Genomic DNA, 20,500 nt, shown 5'->3' with positions numbered 1-20,500 from the left:
TTGTATGCCTCCATTAACCAGAGCAGCATCAGCCTACAAACACCTTTTCTTGACTTATAAGGTCATCGTGACCTTTGACCCCCCAAATCTAATTTGTAAGCCGTGAATTTTTTTCCCAATAAGGATTCTCACAAGACATCCTAAAGATAAAGCATTCACGATACAAAGAGGGTATTGAGTTCACTGTTTCCTTGACCTTTGACCTCCAAATTCTAATCAGGTCATCCTGGAGTCCAAGAGAATGTTTCGGCCAGATATAATGACATTTTCCTAAGGGTGTTTTTGTATTTATCACATTCACAAAAACATCAATGCACACAATGCCTTCGGCCGCTAGCTGTCGTCGGCGTGGAGGCTTTAAAAAAGACAGTAACTCAACAGTCAGTCTGAGGTGTGACAACTTGTTCTTTAATTAAAAACACAGTCATTTGTACAAGAAATGTACACGTAAAAATATACATGGACAACTACATACTTAATGAATTATGGAGGACGCAACGAAAGCGAAACAAAGATATGCACAAAGGGATGAAAAGAAAACTGCCACACAAAAAAAAGAAGAAAGAAATGTGTTACGTTGCTTTGGTCTAATCACAGTGGCTACGCTCGAAAACAGACACTTGGTCTCAACAATGTCACTCTGTTATACTATTTAGTGTTTTACATATTTACACAGAAAACGCTTACGCAACAATACGGAGGAATGAGATATGACGAATGAGTGGGGGTCCTGCGTGAACACAGAACCTTTGGGAGTCGGTTTGATGTGCAACACCTGTGCTTGTCGTTTGTCTGTTAACCTGTGGGGAGTGAGTAACAGTCTACGTCTGGTTAACAAAGTGAATATGGTTGGACAATCTTGCTCCATTCAAAAGTCACTTCCCATAGCTGCATGTTAACAATATATGCACAGTGCAGACTTTTTTAATATCCTGAAACATGTCTTTAAGCCACGTTAAATGTGGTAACGTCCTGCAAAACACAGACCGGTCATATTATCTTTAGAAGAGGTTTGATTTAAATTGGATTTCCGAGAATGGGAAACATCACATCAGCTCCAACCTGGACTCGGTGAAGACGTCACTGACCCGTCTCATGAAGGGCGAAACGCACAATGAGGACACGGACCGCTGTGACTCTATGATCATCAAGTGACAGATCAATAAGAATGGAGAGACAACAGGTCAAACCTGAACCATAAATAAAAGCTTCTAACTGCTTTACCAGCTGCAAAGTTTGGTCTTCAGATAATGTAAGTTTGTGTCACACAGGTTATATATTGTAAACAGATTCTCATGCATTACAGTATTAGGTGCACTCTGTCTATGCTGCTGCCTCCATTTGTAATTGATCCATCATTTGAAATATTGGTATGTGATATATATATGTATATATATAAGTCTTTATAATTTGCATATTAAACCCACACTTATACCAGTACTACAACAAAATATCTTCAGGTGCTATATATAAAAAATATACAAGATCTCCTCCATTATATAGATTTCCATTTAGCTATTATTCCGTGATATAGACTCTTTGTAAAATAAAGTTCTCAGCACGTTAGTATTGTTTCCATAGAGACCCGCCACGCCGCTGTGGCCAATCTGAGCGACCCAACATCCTCCTCATCGGTTTATATTCAGGGCTTTAACAGCCGACCCGCCTCGAGGGCGTTCAGTGCTGGAGCTACTGCATCTGCAAATCCCCATCTCAAGGCAAACTGAGCCAGCGTCTTCTGAAATCTGATACAACAAAGACATGCAGACATGCCAGTCGCGCTACTTGTATTAGCAGTCATGGAAGATTATAGTCTAGAGGGGGAGACTAGGAAGACTTCGAAAAAAATGTTATTTGGCTTTTGGCTGCCAAAAGCCAAATAAAGAGCACTAATGGGAGAGAAGCTGAATAAATGGAAACTCATGCCTATGGTTTAAACACTGGCTTATATCTCTGAGTGACGTGGTGACCAAACTGAAGGAATTTGCTCCATTTACAGTTTCCTGATACCGACCGCGGAGGTGCTTTTCAGTGTTATAAAAATAGCTGAGAAAAGAGCAGATATAGAGATAGTAGAGAGACAAAGGCGGAAGAAGACAGAGAAAAAGGAGAATCAGCAGCATCCTGTTGATATCTACCATGCTACAGTCTGCTTCCTCGTGCTACACAAAAATGTAAATGTTTATGTCAGAGCTTGTGAATGAGTTGACACCTTGATCAAGTGCAAAAGCAGAGACTCTTGGTGGTCTAGAAAACATGGCCGGGCGTTCAAATAAACCGTTTTCCTTTGAACTCCGAGCCTCTACATCCTCTGTGGTTTGGGAAAGGGCAGAAAACGACGTCCACGTGTAAGCAAACCAAGAGCCAAATGTAAAGCCTGGTTTGTTTTGAGTGTGATCGCTTGCTTCACTGGAGAGAGGAAGGGAAGTTGTGCAAAATAATCCTGCGTATCCCTCGGTGAGCCGATTCTTCTGTTGCCCATTTATACTGCATTTCTCTGGAGTGGTAACAGTCACAATACATTCCTTTTCAAATACACACTGCTGAGGAAATACCTCAAGAACTAAAGTATTCTTATCCTCTGTATAACATGAAGTGATCTACTGATCATCTCAACACTATCAAATACAAACAGCGGATGTTATAGTGTTGCATCCCTTTTAGCAGTTACATTTTGTGTTGTATATGAAGATGGATGAAATGAAGTGGCCCTGAAAGTGATGCCAAATCATCTTGATCGCCCCCTGTTGGCTGGCTGCAGTATAATTCATATACTTCGCTTCCTTAAAAGTTAAGCCAAGTTAACACTACAGGACTCAGACAGCAGATCACTGGCCAGCGAACACAACACAACTTGTATCTTGTGATCAGGAGACTTGCAGTCGCTGTGAGTTTGCGCTACTCGACTGCTCTTTTCCCTCGGACAAACCCTGACGAGTGTTTCTTTAATCATAAAAAGAGGACACCGTCTAAGAGATCCATCCTGCTCTCCGAATGACACATCAAGCTGGAGGAGGTGAAACGGTTCAGTGGAGACAGTTGTAAAGAAGAGAGAGCAGCTCGGGTCCTGTTTTTTCTTTCCAAGCCTGTTCGAGGCCTAAATTTAACCGAGCCTGACCGACCAGTCAGGCATTCACCTTTTGTTTCTGTCCGAACCCGACATGCTGCTGCTCTGCTAGGTTTTGAACTTGCTTGTTTTGTCGCCAATTACTGACAAAGATCAGAGGGCACCTCATCACGTCCTACACTCTGATTGGCTGGAGTTTTTGCAGACTCCGACTACATCTGGAAATGTGATAGGAGCTTGAAACACTTTGCTGATGTTTGTAATTAGCAACTGCAGATCTGCACCGATCGGGGGATTTTATTGGCGAGTTGCAAATAGGGCTACACATCGTATGGTGTGAACTAGGCTTAAATGGATGGGATGCAGACCAAACTGAAGAGTCTAAGCTAAACAAAGTTTTTTGTCATTTCAGTAGTTCTAATCACACGTAGGTTAGTTAGTTAGTGTGAATTTTTTGTTAATAATTGGATGCAACATAATGGGGTGAAACGTCATGGTTTGAAAGCTGAGAATGACTTATCCATCCCTGAATCACTACTGTGGAGAGTCCGGTTCCAAATCACGTCTAAAGCATATCCGGGAAATTGTAGCTTCATCTTTTGGAGGAAGTGGGGAAGTGTCATCCATCTTCATATATATATGTCTATGGAGTTGAGAATGAGCACAGCTTGGACAGGTGATCAACAGTGGTGGCGTTGATGTTGACAGGACTAATTGTCATGATGCATCATCACGTGCATGCTGGTGGCCCGCTGCCTGAAACCTTACGTGCTACCAGGAAAAAGTGCAACTCCACGCGCAGTAACATTTTTTGCTTTAAGTTCCCGCAGATCTTCGATACCCTGATTTGAACGTGGTCTGCTAAAGAAACACTTTTTAAAAACTGCTTTTTCAACAGAAGGAAAGAAGTCTTTGTGCTGGCTTTGGATTGGGATGAAACTCATTGAAAGCTCTGGGGCCGGACACCTTGTGAGGATTTATTGGAGTGAGAATTCACCTCTGGGCGATTTAGGTTCTGACAGTGATAAGTGGTGAGAGCTCAGTGGTCCAGGTAAAACCATGTCGAAGAGTTCAAGATTTATGTGTGTGGGTTCCTGTGCTCATATTACTGCAAGTGCGTGTGTGTGTGTGTCTAGATCTCAGTGGCCGTGATCTCCTCAAAGTGGATGTCGTTGCTGCCGCTGTGAACCTCATAGTCCTCCATATCCCTGTTCTCCAGCTCCAGACTCAGCTCCCTCATCACCCGCTCAAGGTCCCGGTTTCGGCGGTACATCTGGATGTAGTTCTGCTGCAGCTGTTTCTGGTAGCGGATGACCTGGGTGAAAGAAAAAAAAAAAAAACGCATGTGAGTATGTGGGGGAAGTTTGAGAAATCAATCAATATATCCACCTGGATGTCTATGCATTTACCACCATGAACAAAAAAATGCACATGATGAAGGCTGAGAGTGAATGACTGGTTCTTCTTCTTCCGTTTTACCTTTTCCTTCTCCTCCTGCCACACCCTCCTCTCATCCTCGAACCGAGAGAGGTGCTCTTCACTCGTCCTCCTCTCGTACATGAGCTCAGCCTTCACTCTGTCCATCTGAGGAAAAGACATAAAGAACTTCTTGTACACCTGTGTGGATATGTACTGTATATGTACGGTATGTGTATTTTTGTCAACAAGCTTGAATAAAATATATATAATTATATAATAAACTATTCAGTTATCAATAGGGTAGCATTGATTAATTATTAATATTAATAGAGAAGGACCCTCTTTTAACCACCTTATAGACTGTTTTGTAGTTTGATCTACAACTTATCGTATATTCTCTCTTTAATCCTCAAATCAACAACTACAAATGTGAAATAAAAGAAGAGAAGTAAAAATAAAAAGCAGATTGTTCTGAAATGTGATGGAGCTGAAGAACAAAGTAGCACAACATGGAAATTATGTATTTAATCCCAGTTCTTGACTAAATCTAATTCAGTACTAGCAAAATCTTGTACCTGTTGCCTGAGTCCCAACACTGTTTCTGCATTCTGTCTCTGAGCCTTGGCCTCATCACTCTCTCCGCCCCAGACCAAATGAGTCTCTTCCCCATCTCGGTACAGAGAAGGACTGGGACCGGTCCTTCCTGCCACACCTCTGCCGTGTTGTAGGGACAGGTTTATACATTGCCCCTTCATGATTGCATTTCCAGGTACTGAGGTGTGATTGGACAGAGTGTCACGGAGCCGGGCCGACTCATCCTCCAAGCGGCCCACTTTCTCCCGCAGCAGCTCCGCTTCGCTCTTGCGTCTCTGGAGTTCATTCTCGCAGACTTCGAGCTCCAGTGATCGCGTCCGCACGGCCGCCTGGGCCTCCTGGGATCGAACCTGGCTGGCCTGCAGTTCCGACCGGGCTTCTCTGAGCTGGGCCTTCAGGACAACAATGTCTCCTGCCTTCTGGCTCAGCTCTGACTGGAGCTCCTTCAGCTGCTGTTTCAGGAGGCAGATCTCTCCTGACTTCTGACACACCTGGAAGGGGGAGAGAGGAGGAAATGTTTGTCAGCTTGTATTAGTGCATTAACAATTGAGAGATGACTAGAAAAATGAAGTGAGAAAGAAATGGGGAAGGAAAAGCAGCATTGGTTCTCTGATAAAACTCAAATAGGAACATAGCAGCTCATTATTGTTGGTTCCTTTAATCACTGACTCTCACCTCCCACTTTGTCTCCTCCAGACGTGGCCCAAGCTGTGTCTGCTCCCTCTGGATGGTGGCACACCTCCTCTCCAGCGTCTCTCTGTCCTGCAGCAGCGAGGAGAAGTCCTCCTGCAGCTTCTTCTTCTCCTGCTGTAGCTGAAATACCTGACGACACACAGAGACGTGTCCTTTCAAACTTGGAGCAAATCTCTTAACTCGCCATTTAAGTGTTGACTCAGTTATGACATTGAATATGTTAAAAAAAAACTGAAAAGCAGGACAGTGACTCTGGGAAGATGATTGATTGTATACAGTAGATGTTTTGAGAGGTTTTTAAATTCTTAACATACCTGTAACTGTAACACCTGCTGTGCCCTCTGGGCTTTCTGAGAGGCCTGCTTCATCTTCGAGGAACAGCTCTGTCTCATCTCCTCCATCTCTCTTTCACAGCGCCGCTGCTTCTCCTCATACACCTGAGAGCAAAAGACTTGTGTGAGTTCTTCATCTGTATTTGAAGCACATCAACTTCTTTCTTTGGTGTTTCGAAAGACAGTTCGATCCATGTGGTTTGGCGAACGGCTTCATGTCTCACCTGGCAGATAGCAGCTTCATTCTCATCCAGATTTTCCCGGAGCTGCTGGAGCTCCAGGTCTCGTTCCCTAAGCTTCTCCTCCAGCTCCCTCACTACCGCCTCGTAACCCTCCACCAGGGGTGGCGAGTGGCCACAGGACCCGCTGTCTGACAGGGGCTGCCCGCGCCCACTCAGCGACCCCGAGCCTGTGCTCTTGCTGGATGAGGAACGTCCACTGTCCGAGTTAGTGTGACCGTGGCTCCCACTTCCACCTGAAGTGTTTCGACCCAGACCTGTGACAGGCTCCAGCTGGCCCCCGGAGCCAGATCCAGAGCTGGAGCCCTCACTGGGGGCCAGACTGTAGCCTGTACTGCTGTGAGTGGGGAGGCTGGAGAGGGAGTTCCTCCCTGAATCTGACATGGAGCAGGACTGGCTGCTCCGAGGATTGCGACCACCACTGTAGGAGTTGCGTTTCCCTTCCGTGCTGGAGTTGCTGCTCCCTCCATTAACTTTGGTGCTGCTGGAGATGTTGGCTCCTCCGAGGGGCAGCAGGAGGCTGAGGCTGGCCTGGCTCTCTGACAGACTGGTTCCCCCTGGCCGCGGTGACAGGTACTGCACAGAGTGACGATTCTTGGGAATGACGGGTTTAAACGCTGTGGGGCGGATCAGCACTTTCTCCATATTCTGAAAGCACAGCATTATAAGAACAACATTATTAATTGAAAAATACTAAAGCTGGGCGAATAGAAACAGTCAAATAAACTCATTATCGAGGGGTGAGTGATCCGACGGCAGGTCACCCCTCCAGGCTCTGATTATTTTAATTTGGGTTAATTGATATTCATGGGCTTCATTTAGCAATCTTAAAAAAAGTAATTTTCAAGATGAAGGGACAGGGAAATGAGAGGGAGAATGGGAGGAGAGTCCAGAGAAAATCTGATTGAAGGGCAGAAAAACAACGAGGGGAAGGAGGAGCGGAGAGGAAGAGACGAGACAAAGACAGAGTGAGTCAACAGCTCCTCACGTTCTGTGAGTATTTTGCTTAGCAACCATCCTCTGGGTTCACTAACTACATCGCAGCTGAATGTGAGTGAGCTCTGACATTGATCATCATGATCTGTCTGCAAGGTGAGGAGCTGTCAAATGATCCATCTGAGCCTGTCGGGCCAATGATTAAGCGTTTCCCTGAATCGATGGAAATAAAGAGCCAATTAGACAGCTGAGGTAACCTGCTGTCAAAGGTTTCAGCACAAGGGGCAGAAACGCTCATGTCTGCATAAGTGTTTCATGGGGACAGTGTGTGTTCACGAGGGGACAGAGAAAAAATGTCCTCACTATGATATTAAATGAAAATGTAATTTAACATTTTAGCAATAAATATCTTCAGGGCAGAGTTCATGGTCAGTTACACAGCATGGAGCTGGTAAGGTGTCTTCTTAAAGTTGCCTTTTAGAGATACTCGCATATCGCATGATACTCACATGTTGTGAACAAATACCTTGAGTCCAATCTCAGCTTTGTCTTTGTCAAAGTAATAATGTATGTGAAAGTGATAATACATCAATTTCAGGGAGGTAGTGTTTCTACTTTATACATATCCCAATACTATCAAAAACAAATTAATAATAAAGTAAAATGCATAAAACAAAAAATTGTCGGTGTCGCTCTACGACCTCCTTCTCCTACCTTCTCTAACTGTCCAGACACTGGGATGAGTTTGGGTGGAGGTCCTCCAATGTTGCCGTTCAGTGTCCTGTTCTCCCTTTGCTCCTCTGAGTCACTGCAGGGGCTTGCAGCTGCCACCAGGTTGTCGTTCCAGTCCCCGACCACCACGTCATCGCTCACGTACCCAAAGTTCCCATTAATGCCACCCACTGTTGCAGCTGAGTTTCCGGGCCGAGGCTGCTTCTTGGTGGGCAGCGGCGGGGGCAGAACGTGGGCCTGAGGCTGCGTTTGGTGGCTGATAACCAGCAACTGCTCTAAAGAGCTCCCGCTGCGGAGAGTGTTATCTTGAAGCCGGAAGCAGCTGGTAGCTGGTGTGGAGCGCCGTGGTTTGGTGGCGAACTCGCTTGCGGCCCGGCAGTGTTTCTCCTGGTACGTCCGGCCCGATATGAGACTGCTGACAGAACCCATGGCTGTCCCGGAGCTGCAGGGCCCACAGGGGACAGAGCAGGGGCCTGAGGGGGAGTGGGATGATAGCGGCCGACACTGCTGGACTTCGAGACCTGGATTGGAGTGGTCAGTCACGGTCACTGGTAGTGCCTGAACCAGAGCCATGGCAGCCCGACGCTGTCAGACACACCACACACTCTGAGGAGAGAGAGAGAGAGAGAGAGAGAGAGAGAGAGAGAGAGAGAGAGAGAGAGAGAGAGAAAACACAGAGAGAACTGTCAAATTCATATTCTATGTGCAACAGATGTGAATATCACACATGCTCCCTTGAAGATATTATCATTTACACCAGTGCTTTTCCAAGTAAACACAATCTCTATGGTTCCTGCAGGTCGCTGACACTCAAATCACATCCATGTGTAAAGAATGATATGAATGAGACTCATTAGGTGGTAGGTTGCAAGCAGTTCTTTATTGTCAGTGTTGAATTATGAGGCTAATGTTATTGTTATTAAAGGGTTTGTATTGAAATGATTAAATGCCTCAACTTCAATGAAAGAAGATAGATTCACTGTGTACGTGCCAAACCTATGATTAAAAACAATCCTCTTAGCAACAATCATTTATTGATTTTTCTCCCAGCCGGTTGTCACTCGCAGAACTCATTAGCCGCAGCCACTTTACAGCTGTTCATTTGAGATCTTCCTCCAGACGGAGCAGGTCCCCAGACCCCCACTTCTTCCCCGTGAGGGCTCATCCTTCATTAAATACACTCTGCATCTCTAGCGACGCCACCGCTAATTGTCCAAGTCATTAACGAGGCAGGAAGATAAAAAAAATAAAGAGGATGGATTTAGTAGAAACCGAGGACGACACAGACGGAGAGAGTTCGAATGAGTCATGGTCATCACAGTCTGCAGCTGCTCTGTGATTTTCCCTGCAAGTCCTCGGCTGAACCTGTGCGCAGTCATCTGTGTCTTACTTCTAAAGGCGTTTGAAATCCAGTCACTTTCCTGATGCACGGTCACAATGCTCACAGGCCTGTGAAAAAAAAAAACTCTTTGAAAAGAGCGAGCCACTATTTTTAGGATGAGAAACATGGATACACATTACTACAACACAGTAAGTGGCAGCAGATTAAGGTCTTCCATTTGCAGATAGTATTATCAGTGTTGGTTGCCTGCGGGGACAGAGTGGGGACACATATCCTGAGCCTGGCGTGCCAAGCCCAAATCCGTCTGGCCAAGTGGAATAATCCACGCCAGCTATGGCTGCACTCAGTCTGCCAGGACTAACACTGTCATAAAAACTGACACCCATAGAAACGCACACGCACACACAGTGCATCAATCAAGAAAGTCCCAGAGGAAGCGTATGGCCTCCAAAGTAAATGTCAAAATAGAAAGGGGGCATAGTTTGTTTATTGAAGCACAATTGAATCAAGGAATTAGATCAGATAGCACCGCGTTGCCTGATTCCATAGAAATGTGTCTTGCTCAAGTCTATGCAGGAGGTGCAGTGTGAGCAGCACGTTTGCAGAGGCAGCTTCAATTCTCGGTGTGTGTGCGTTTGTGTGTGTGTGTGTGTGTGTGTACACAAAGGAGGTGTTCAGGCCCTGTTTGAGTTTGAGGTTGCCTGCATTTTAACAATGCTCACAGTCCAATACACAATCCCTGCAGTTATGTAAAGTGGTAGAAAATAGACTTGAAGTGTAAATATCTGCTTTGATCTACATTTCCTGGTGGAACAGCACAAGTGAAACACGAGCAATCGAGCCGAGTACAAAACATTGTGAAGAAAAGGAATCAGAATGCTGCAATAGAAGCTCCAAATGATGAAACTGCCTTCACTGGGGGATTTGGACATTTGAGTGTCACTTCACCCCAAAGCCGCAATTCCAGCTTGGGAAAGTAACGATTTTAAGATGCTTTTCAAAGCTCCAAAAAAAAAAACTAAGCTCGAAGCACACTAATGCTTTTACTTGTTATCAGTTGTAATCTGGTGCCCACGCCCACTATAGTTAGCGATAAGCCAATTGGGAGGTGAGAAAACAACTCCTCTTACTTCTTTCACTTTTCATGTGCACAACTAGGCTCAACAGGGTAAATTCCTTTGAGGATGGACTGACCCTAATCTCCCTATTTGCCTTTAAGTATTGCAAGGTATGAGTAGAGGTGATTTAAAAACACGCCATAAAACTAACTCTAGCGAGGCGGATGGATTTCTCCCCGGTCAGAATCCACCTTGCAAGGCTCAAAGAGGCAGAGACACAGTGTTTCAGACCAAAAGGTCATGTGAGGGAGGAACTACTGGCAGCTATGAGTGTGTCTGTGGTGTGACGACAGTGAGAAGCGATAGTTTGCAAGGTTTCTTCAAGATAGATTTAAGTCTTTATAAGACCACAACGAGGGAAATTTAAGACCTACATCATGTACGACAGATATGAAGAAATATCAGAGTCCCAGAATTACTTATTATTAGACCCATAATTGAAGATAAGATGAAGTAGCCGAATAGAGAATGACCCTCAAAAGGCTGAGTTATCTAACAAACTATGCAAAGACAGTGAGTATCCAAATTTCCCACAGCCAAGCTGAATGTAATGCTATAAATTCTAAGTGGGGTGTTTGTAGACTCTCTGTTGTCAGTTCCACATTGTTCTTGTTTGTAGTTCTATTATTCATTTCATCCAGCATGTTTTTATCTGTATTGTTGAGAAAGAACTAGCACGCAAGGGAACATTATTAACTATACATGATGCCCAAACACAACTCTAATAAATAATTTTTAATGTGCAACAGAAGTAGCATTAAATTAACCTAAATGTATTTAAGACCTAGTGTATTTTAACAAATTTAAAATGTTTTAAGGCCTCAAATTCAGGTTATTGAATTGTAGACTGTGGAAACTCTTGGTTTGTTATCGACTACTTGAGAGATCATCCTATCACCTGCCAAGTATTTTTTTGAAAGTGCCTGCTCTCCCAGATGGTTCTGTGAAACAAACCATGTGGCACTCAAATCAATACAAACTAGTTTAGTTTAAACATATTGAAGAAAACGCACAGATCAATAAGAAGCAATTGATTGTGGAGGGATTAAGAGGTGAAGAGGGCAAGCAGGAAGTAAATGAACAGTTATTGTGACTTATTGTTTCATCAAATTGTAATATTTCTACAAGATCATGCATCTCTACATATAACTTGAGGGTTGCTATATAAATATACAAATGCAGTGATTGAGAAGGAGTTAAAAAGAGACACATGAGTACACATGAATCAGGAGATAAAGCGTGGTATGTGATGTGAACTTCCCATGCAAGAAATGTTTTTAATCATGCGTCTCACCCTCCTTTCACCTTCTTATCCAGCCTCCCCACCTCCCAGCCCTGACAAGGACCTCTCAGGCAGGGATAATAGAATTAACAACCCTGTGAGAACGTCAACCGTGACCCCCACAGCCGTAACCCTGCGATCCCCCAATGAGTAGAGGGGAGCTGGTCTGATTCTCCCCTCCCACCCCTGTGACCTCCAAGGGTCTGTTTTTGTTCTGGGTACTCGGGCAACCAATCTCAAAAGCTAATTTCCCCCTCTGATCTCGCTCAGTGGCTATTTCTCAAGAGTTATTGAAGCCCTCCTCCTGCCCTCCTCAGCTGCATTCCTCTGACAATGTGAAAATGCCCTTTCCATCTCTGCAGCCTCGCCTCCACCACCTTCCTGATTATGCGCATCCTTCTCTGTTGTCAGCAGCACAAGACGGGCAGAGAGGAACCAGTCATGGTCACTATATATAGAAAACATCTCAAGTGCCTGAAATCCTTCTGATAGTCTTTCATGAGTAGTTCTCTCGGCGAGGCATTTTATTCGATATTCAAAAATAGACTCCTGTAGTGTTTCTGCCAGCTATTATGGGGTCAAACCAGGGGCACTTTACACTGCATCCTGACACTCTACAACTATTAAATGATGCCGGATGGCTCAAAGGCAGCCTCACTGCCTCAGACAGGGGCTGAAAATAAACCAAGGGTTTTAGAGAGTTTACCCTCCACAGGGCACCAACTGGCCGAGGATGAGTGAGAGCACTACTGACAGACGCAAGAAGTTCCCAGGTATCTCTCTAACAAGATCCAGGAGTGGGAGTCTATCATGGGGAAATAATCCCGTTATGATAAGTCTGTTAATAACAGCGGTATTACTCAGGAGAGGAAGCCCATTATTCCGCAGCACCAGATCGCCCTTTGCAATCACACGCAAACCTTCCAGCTTTTCCGGAGCCTCTGCTGTGAGTCAGGAGGGAGACCGAAGAGCGAGACGAAGAGGGAAGAAAAGGAAGGGGGTTTCAGGGGTGAGGACACAAAGGCGGGTGGGTGGAGGTGATGGTTGGGGGTATAGGGGAATTCCGATGCCAGGTAGTCCAAAGGGAGGCTCCAAAGAGGCCCGAGCTCTCTGGAAAATCCGGCATCTATAATCCTGTTTGGTCATTATTTGGAGAGCACACAAGTCCAACATACACCATCTATTCTACTGCTCAGTACCAAACATGTCAATGATTTGACTTTTCTCTTGTTTTTCATTTTCCTTCCGCATGTGGCAGTTTTCAGATAATGTAACGTTTAAGGAAAAAGAGGAGAGAATTACAAAGTTTCAGTGGATGTTAGATTTAACTATGAAAACAACCCAAGATGGTGTTTTCTCAGTCCAGTGAAACCAGGGAGGTTAGAGCTGCATGTTGCAAATGAGTTCCAGAGTGAAGCCAAACAGGACATGATTGACCCAACAAATCAGGACAAAGTGTTCTGCTTTTTCAATAGCAGCATAACAACTATTCATGCTTCCATTGCCAACACATTAATCACAAAAAAAGTAATAAATAAGAAAGGGCTGAAACAAATCATTATTTTCGATAGGGTTAGGATTAGTAAGGTTTAGCGCTATGAGTAATTAACGGATTATTTTATCAACTGGTTAAGCAATAATTTATGTTAAACAAAAAGGATTATGCAAAAACTACTAAAATAATTTCCATGAAATTTTGTGGAAGGATGGTGCATGTCCCAAGGAAGCACCCATTAGATTCTGGTGCAGAAAAACAGTAAAAGATAGGATGTTTTTCAAAGTTTTCCTTTATTTCTCGTAGAATAACTCAAGGGTATTGATGGAAAAATACAGCCAATGTTTAGGGGATATTTATAGATGTTTGTGCAATTTGACACAGAATCAGATATGAGTAAAAATACAGATCTAGTGAAACTAAAGGTTGTTTCATAAGGCGACTATCGGGCCTTGACGTATGAGGTATGCACAGTGTCATTCTGATTCTCTGTGGACTGATCTCCAGGGCCGACCCTGTTCCACGTTACAGTAATTTGATCCTGATTAGAGCAGCTTTAACCTTTTATAAAGGTGACATCTTCCTGATTAACTGCTGTGTTTTCAGGCTCTTTCACCTCCTTCCTCCGATTTCATCCCTCTTTCCTGTCCCTGCTCATTTTCACCCGTTTCCTCTTCCTTGCCTCCTGTGCTGGATTATTGCTCCACCGCTCTTCTGTCACTCTGTCTTTTTTCCTTCCCCCCTCCTTGCTGGTCTGTGCCGGCTAGATTTTCATCTGGCCCTTCTTTAACAGCAACACCACAGCGTGACTAAACGAATGCAAAGCCAACGTGAAGATGAGAGCAACAGGTGGAAAGTATCAAATTGAGAGAGTGGAGCAGGAAACGTGCGGACGAGGATCAAAACTGTTCTGATTATAGGTGAAATTGTTGAGAACTTGTTTGGACCAGCAGAAATACTCATTCCAAGGCAGGGGTGGCCTCGATTAATCCCGAGACTAGTGGGGGAGAAAGACGGATAGAGAAAATAAACGTGCCAGGTGATCCATGATAATCCTCGCTGGGTACTCAAAAAGGAAATCCACAAGTATGAACAAGAGCGACACAGGCGCACGCAATACCTCAGCATGTCAATCAGTCCGCACCTAATCTGCTCGCCCATTTATTCGTCAGGCATCTACTCACACAAACACCGCAGTAAAACTTCAAAAACGGCAAAGTAAATGGTATTGAAATGAAGTAAGCCCACTCCACTGTAAAACGAGGAGAGAAGTCTTTTAATGTTTTGCCAGAAGACCTGAGGTTATATTATGCCTCCATTCCAACACAATGACCGTCTGTCTGAGTGGTCGCTCACTGTCACCTTCCCCCACATGGCTTGCCTTTGTTTGTGTGTGTGAGAGAATGTGTGTGAGTGTGTGTGTGTGTGTGTGTGTGAGATCTCTGAATGCATGCAAACCTACTCATTCCTCATTAACGCCGCGCCTCAGTGCCGAATCTTTTTCTGCTCAAATCAGAGAGACATTGTCCTCTTTGGCAGAGGGACGTGGTCGACATTGTAGCTTAACTCACGCTGCCCGAGCGTCCGGGCTGCCGCGGGGCACCGACTTTATCAAAGCAGGTTTTTCTGAGGTAAAACAAAGGAAGAAAATACGGTTTCGAAAAAAGTGAGTCTGTGCATGAGTAATTGGCAACAGGTTCCTCAGTCCTGTTTTTTTCCCCCTTCCCTTTCTTTTACAACCGGCTGGTTGGTTCTGCAGACTTTAGTTTCCAGCTCTGTTTAGAGGCGTCGCCATGGCAGCGGAGGCCATGCACGGGGCGAAAATGAGAGAGGAGTAGTGGGAAAAAGGAAGGAAGGAAGAAAGAGAAATGAGTGATTGAATAGGTGAATGAGGGAGTGGGAGGCTTGTGATCGGCTGACAGCGGGCAGGTTGGCTCCTTAGCATCTCAAAGCATCTGGCCTCAATTCGGACCTGAGAGGCTGCCGGAGAGCGGGGTGACCGAGGCCTCCGTCTCTTTCTATGGAAGCGCACACATAACTGCAGAGGAACTCGCCGAGTCCCTGTGGGGGTTGAGGCAGAGAGCAGCAGGAGAGCATCTATTGAAACGAGATTCAGTTAGACGGGAATGACACGAAAGTAGCGACAGAGCCTTGTGAAAACACTGTGGTCATTCAGGGACGCAAACTGTCAGTCAAACGCTTATTTGAGGGACAGTGAAATGAACTGTGTGTCTTCCTGTTTCTCTGCAGAGCATCAGCTAATTAAAACAGTTGAGGTAGCCAATGAAATATCTTTGCCCATGTCAAGATTAGCCATATCTAGAAAATGACTGGAATGTTCCTATTTTGTCTAAACATCACAATTGGCCAGCTTTGGAAACCAGTGCAAAGTTTCAGTATTGATACTATAAATAAATAAAAAATCTAAATATCTTCAAATATGTTTCTCAGTCATCAAGAGAAGCAGCATTTCCAAAATATCAAAGAAATAGTGAAACCTTTTGGGAATTTTTTATATTAAAACATTATATTTCGGTAATTTTACATTATAGGATGGTTTTGCAGGACTTATGTGACCTTTACTGTGCTATTAATGGTTTGGTCATAAAATATTCATTCTGCTATGTGCACAAGCAAACATTAAAGCTACACATACACACATGCCTGGATTAAAAGTAGAGCATGGTAGGAAGCAAAGATTGATAAAATCATTTGGCAACGTTAAATAAAGGTAATGAGACTGCAAAACAAAGGGGAGTACAAGTCTAAATCTCTTTAAATGTTTTTAAACAGGAACAGCTGTACACACTGAGAACTGGTAAAATCTTAAATTAACGTAGGAACCTTCTGATCAATTAAGATGTTTTCTGGACAAAGCCTCCCACAGCAGTAAAGCTGTTGGATTGCAGTCAGCTGGCACCACAGGAAATCGAGGCACCAGTATGTGAAAAAGTGGAGGATGGCTGACATTCCTGGTCCGCTCCACATGTCGGATTTTCCAGGAGGTTCTCCAGCCACTGACAGTTATCCAGCGGTGGCCAGTGGTCAGACCCGCAGACACTGGAAATACCGAGGATGCCAGTGGTAGAGATGGGGATTAGTCTGGCCTGTGGACTACTGTTTGTGAGGATCAATGACTTATGGACTTAATACAGTGGCAACAATTTCTTATCAGAGCGAGAGCAGGTAATCCTGTCTTAGCGTGGTTGTATACCAGATTTTGGAAAATCCTGGTGCACTCATTGTCCCAACAGCGGCGAGAAGAGTAAAGTTTTTCCCTCCTAAACTTCCCTTCCTTCCCCCCCTGCTGCTTTCGCTGCATGCATAGTGGAGAGCCATTGTTTCAGTGGAACAGAGGGCAGGGAGCAGAGAGAAAGAGCCTGTTATCTCACGCTGAAAGCAGCCACACTTTGACTGACAACGTGACCCACAATGCGAGGGAGAGCGAGGCGCTGGCGGTGACAGGATGCACGACTGCAGCAGAGCAGTTTCCTTACGACCGGGCTTCACTGACGCGACACTATCTGACACGGATCAGCTTCAAAAAAAAGAAATCATTTTAGCAGAGGTGTCACAGCTTCAGCGTGAAAACACTGATCAGACCCTAACACACATAATGCCACACACCCACCCACACCCACACGCTGCTAAGTACAGCCCTGCAAATGAGTTCCACAGCAACTATTACATAAGCAGCGACGCCTCATTTTAATGGTGCCAGCCTCCATGTATAATTCACTTCCACTCATCTGAGGAAATATCTGACATTGCAAAGAAGCACATGTGCAGACGTTTTCAGACATATTGTCCACAACCTCTGTAAACTCGAGGAAGATGGAGGAGCGGGGGGGGGGACATACTTGCTTGGAAAACACTCATTCAGCAAACTGCACAGAGGCCAGGCCGACGTTTAATCTCTCACTCAGTCTTCCTCCGTCTCGCTCCTTCAGCCGTCCACCATGCTTCTCATGCTGGAAGCTTTACATAAACACCTGGCCGGAGATTCAGCTCGACGGGATCCACTGGAAAATGATGGGAGCTCAGATCTGAATCCAGTTTGGAATCGGCTTATACAATACTGAATGATTGGGAATCCCAGGATCAAACAACTAAACACAAAAACATGTAGCCTCTTTCGTTTTATTTTATTCAGTGTCACACCTCAACCACAAGGATTCTACTGTGCTGAAAGGTTGTAGGAGTTACTTCCCATGTTTTGTCACCGCTCTGTTCTGTTCTTAAACTGAGTCCCAACTCATTTTTCTGCTCCACCCAGTTCTCTGCTAAGCTGCTTGAAGCATCTGTGAGTCTGAAGTGATAAAAGACATCTCTGCACACTTAGATCTCTAGGCAGTGTTTTTAAGTAAAAACAATATTATTTCTACTTTATCTATTTGCACAGATCAACTTAATAAATCCCAGAGAGCGTTACCTGAGCTATTGTTGTACTGCAGGTCACAGATTTGGATGTGTCACAAAAAACATACTTGACCTTGTGAAGATATTAAACATGCAAATTTAAAAAAGTTGTTACTCTGACATATCCTGCTACATGTGAGAAACTCCGGATATGATGGCATAATGCTCCGGATACTCTCCAGAGTTTTTCCTGCCAACCCCAAAGTAAAAATTCTGGATACTTCCTGGATGACACTGTCGTGTTGTGAACATGTCTGACTTGTACGATCTCCTGCTGCATTGTTTATAAGTGAGAGGCAAACTTCAGACAAAGTCCAATTGTCCCATTTGTCCATGTCTGGCTAAGTTTGAATGTCGCCAGTGTTTTTTCTTTGCAGATGACTGTCGTGTAAAAAGAGGCCCAAGAGTCAATCCAGGAGCAACCATGGATAATTTCGATAAAGGCTTTGTTGCCTGCTGAGGTTATTATTTTACCATTTGCCTCCAAAATGGAACAGACTATCAACCAGTGTACAGAGGATGAAATAGAGGGGAAATCTGAAGGTGAAAGAGAAAGAAGATCGGTCACGTTGCCTTTCATTTCAAGCTACTTCATTATCTCTTAATACTGTAAATATATACAGCACACAGGAAGCATGAGCCAACACAGCTGGACGGGGTTACGTATGTAACCTGCAACACACATTTAGCTCATTTGTTTTGTTCGGAGCAGATGAGGTAACCGGTCGTCCGTCCCCACTGCTCCCCTCTACCTCAGCGCCCGACTTAAACTTTACGTCAGCGTTAACGCCTCGACACCTGCATCTGTCCCTCTAGGTCAACGCCACAATCCAGTGTGAGTAATTACAGCCTTCCCTCGAACGAGAACCTCGACATGACACAGTCAAACAGGCAGCTACTACAAAGAGTCGACTTGAATGGACGGCCCCTCCAACCGCTCCTGCTATAAACATATCTGCTGACACATCACTCTTGGGCCATAACAAACTTGATGAGAAACTACAATATGTGGCCCGAGGCGCACAAGGAGTCTTGTAATTACACGCGTAGGGAAGACAGAAGAGAAACAGCAGCAGCCTGTGTCTGCCCGTGTGCTTCGTCATCAAAAGAAAAATCAAAGATTCCCTTTGAGTTCTCTGGATTAAAAAACAAAACATGTTTTGTATGGGTCACACTTTGGAGATGCATCCTAATTGTCTGTTTTGGAAGAAGAATGCATATATCGCCTCTTGCTCTTTCTTATCTTCAGTGGGACTGTGTGTGGTTGTGTGTGTGTGTGTGTGTGTGTGTGTGTGTGTGTGTGTTCGCAGACAGATTGAATATCACCCTCCTCCTCCTCCTCCTCTTCTTCTTCTGCCTCCTCCAGGCCAACTGTCCAGAGGGTGGAACAGCTTTTCTTACTAGGCTGAAATTTCAAATCAATAACCCCCAACAGTCTGTAATGAGCAGATTACCCAGGGCCGGGATTAAAAAAGCTCACACACCAACCAAAATCCTCATCATCTCACCTCAACAAATCCCAGTTACCAGCCCAGTTCTTCCCCTGCAGGCCGGGGGTCAGTTAGAACAGCCACAGTCCCAACAACTGCAGAAAACTCACTTTAAGTCAATACCAGTCAGCTGACTCTGAATCATCCAGCTGCCTTCAATCAATCTCTGGCAAAAAAAGGACCAGAGACCCAGTTTTCCAGAGATTCTTCACCATTCTGATCTCAGTTTATCCAGAGTTTAGTTTAGTCATCATCCAGACCTTTTGGCCTTGTCCAGCATTCCTCCACTAGTTTCCAGTGCTGTTTAAATCAGTGTTTCTGTGCGGACAGGCCTGCCAAACAACTTTGGTCTCCGACTCTTTTCCATTTAACACCTTCCTTTAACGGCATTATCGCAAATGACACCCTCCTAAGTGGCTTCCCACTGACTCATGGTGCTTGTGAACCCAAAGTTTCCTCAAGCTGATTTGAATCCATGTAAACAAAGACCATCTTAATTAGAGAGGATTAGGACAGACACACACACACACACACATGCCTACACACACACACTCACCCCAGTGAGAGCCCTGCATCGCTGCCTTGTCTGTCTCTTTTGCAAAGGAATTAAAAATTGGAGAAAAAAAGAATCCCTCCAGTCTCTCTCAGCTCAGATTCTCCTCGTCGTTCCTCCTTCTTTCCCCTCGGTTGTCGACCTCTTCTCTGTCACCCTCCAGCTTCCTGCCGTTGCCTCTGCACTGCTCCAGGACTTCATATCCCCACGCGAGGAATTTCAAATGGAAGCCCCCTTATTTTCCTGTCCTGTCCTCCTCCTCCTCTCTCTTCTCACTCCACTCCACTGTTCCTCTTCTCAGTTTTCCTTCCCTGCCGTCAGCCTTAGCCCCGCCTCCCCCACCTCCTCCTCCTCCTCCTCCTCATTCCTCCCACCCCTCTCATACTTTTGTCTGCCAGCCCCCCTGCCTCTAGTTTCCCTCTACTTTTAACACACATACACACACTCTGCCTCTCTCTCTCTTTCTCCTCCCCCTGCTCTTTTAAGCCTGATCTTCATTCATCCCCTTCTCTTCTCTTCCACACATACATATTCACTGCATCAACACAATCCTGCGTCAGATTGAAACATTTTTTGAGCAGTTTTTCCCACTGGGTCAGTTTGATGGGTGTGTGATGGGCCCACATGCATCAGGGGAACACCCCCCTTCTTACCACATCCGTGTGTGTGTGTGTCTGTCTAAATAACAACACTGTTACAGTCTTTTGTGCAATTATCAACGGAGAAGGACAACAACAAGAGCTGCAGCCCCTACAGAGGAAGGGGGTGGGTCAATTAACCAGTAAATTA

The 20,500-nt window shown here is 44.8% G+C and overlaps 1 protein-coding gene across 1 annotated transcript; it reads right to left on the bottom strand.

The window, feature by feature from the left end:
* Positions 1–387: 387 nt before the first annotated feature.
* On the bottom strand, positions 388–19,984 carry lzts2a (leucine zipper, putative tumor suppressor 2a). Its single transcript, XM_062401166.1, has 8 exons — positions 19,715–19,984; positions 7,995–8,618; positions 6,330–6,992; positions 6,088–6,210; positions 5,756–5,902; positions 5,062–5,571; positions 4,547–4,651; positions 388–4,382 (listed from the first exon to the last, which is right to left on the bottom strand). Exons 2-8 carry the CDS (start codon positions 8,583–8,585, stop codon positions 4,200–4,202), a joined length of 2,322 nt encoding a protein of 773 aa, XP_062257150.1. The 5' UTR covers positions 8,586–8,618; positions 19,715–19,984; the 3' UTR covers positions 388–4,199.
* Between the last annotated feature and the right edge of the window lie 516 nt (positions 19,985–20,500).

The sequence above is a fragment of the Platichthys flesus genome, chromosome 12, assembly GCF_949316205.1.
Source record: "Platichthys flesus chromosome 12, fPlaFle2.1, whole genome shotgun sequence".
Lineage (NCBI taxonomy): Eukaryota > Metazoa > Chordata > Actinopteri > Pleuronectiformes > Pleuronectidae > Platichthys > Platichthys flesus.
The sequence above is the reverse complement of the archived record's forward strand: the minus strand, read 5'-3'. Positions and strand labels throughout refer to the sequence as shown.

Bases quoted from the DNA above. Each gene is read 5' to 3' on its own strand.
- lzts2a (XM_062401166.1), bottom strand. From the start codon at position 8,585: ATGGCTCTGGTTCAGGCACTACCAGTGACCGTGACTGACCACTCCAAT. The intron at 4,652-5,061 runs GTACAAGATTTT...TCTTTTCCTCAG, and splicing joins TGTTGGGACTCAGGCAACAG to ATGGACAGAGTGAAGGCTGA. The intron at 4,383-4,546 runs GTAAAACGGAAG...TCTTTCACCCAG, and splicing joins GGCAGGAGGAGAAGGAAAAG to GTCATCCGCTACCAGAAACA.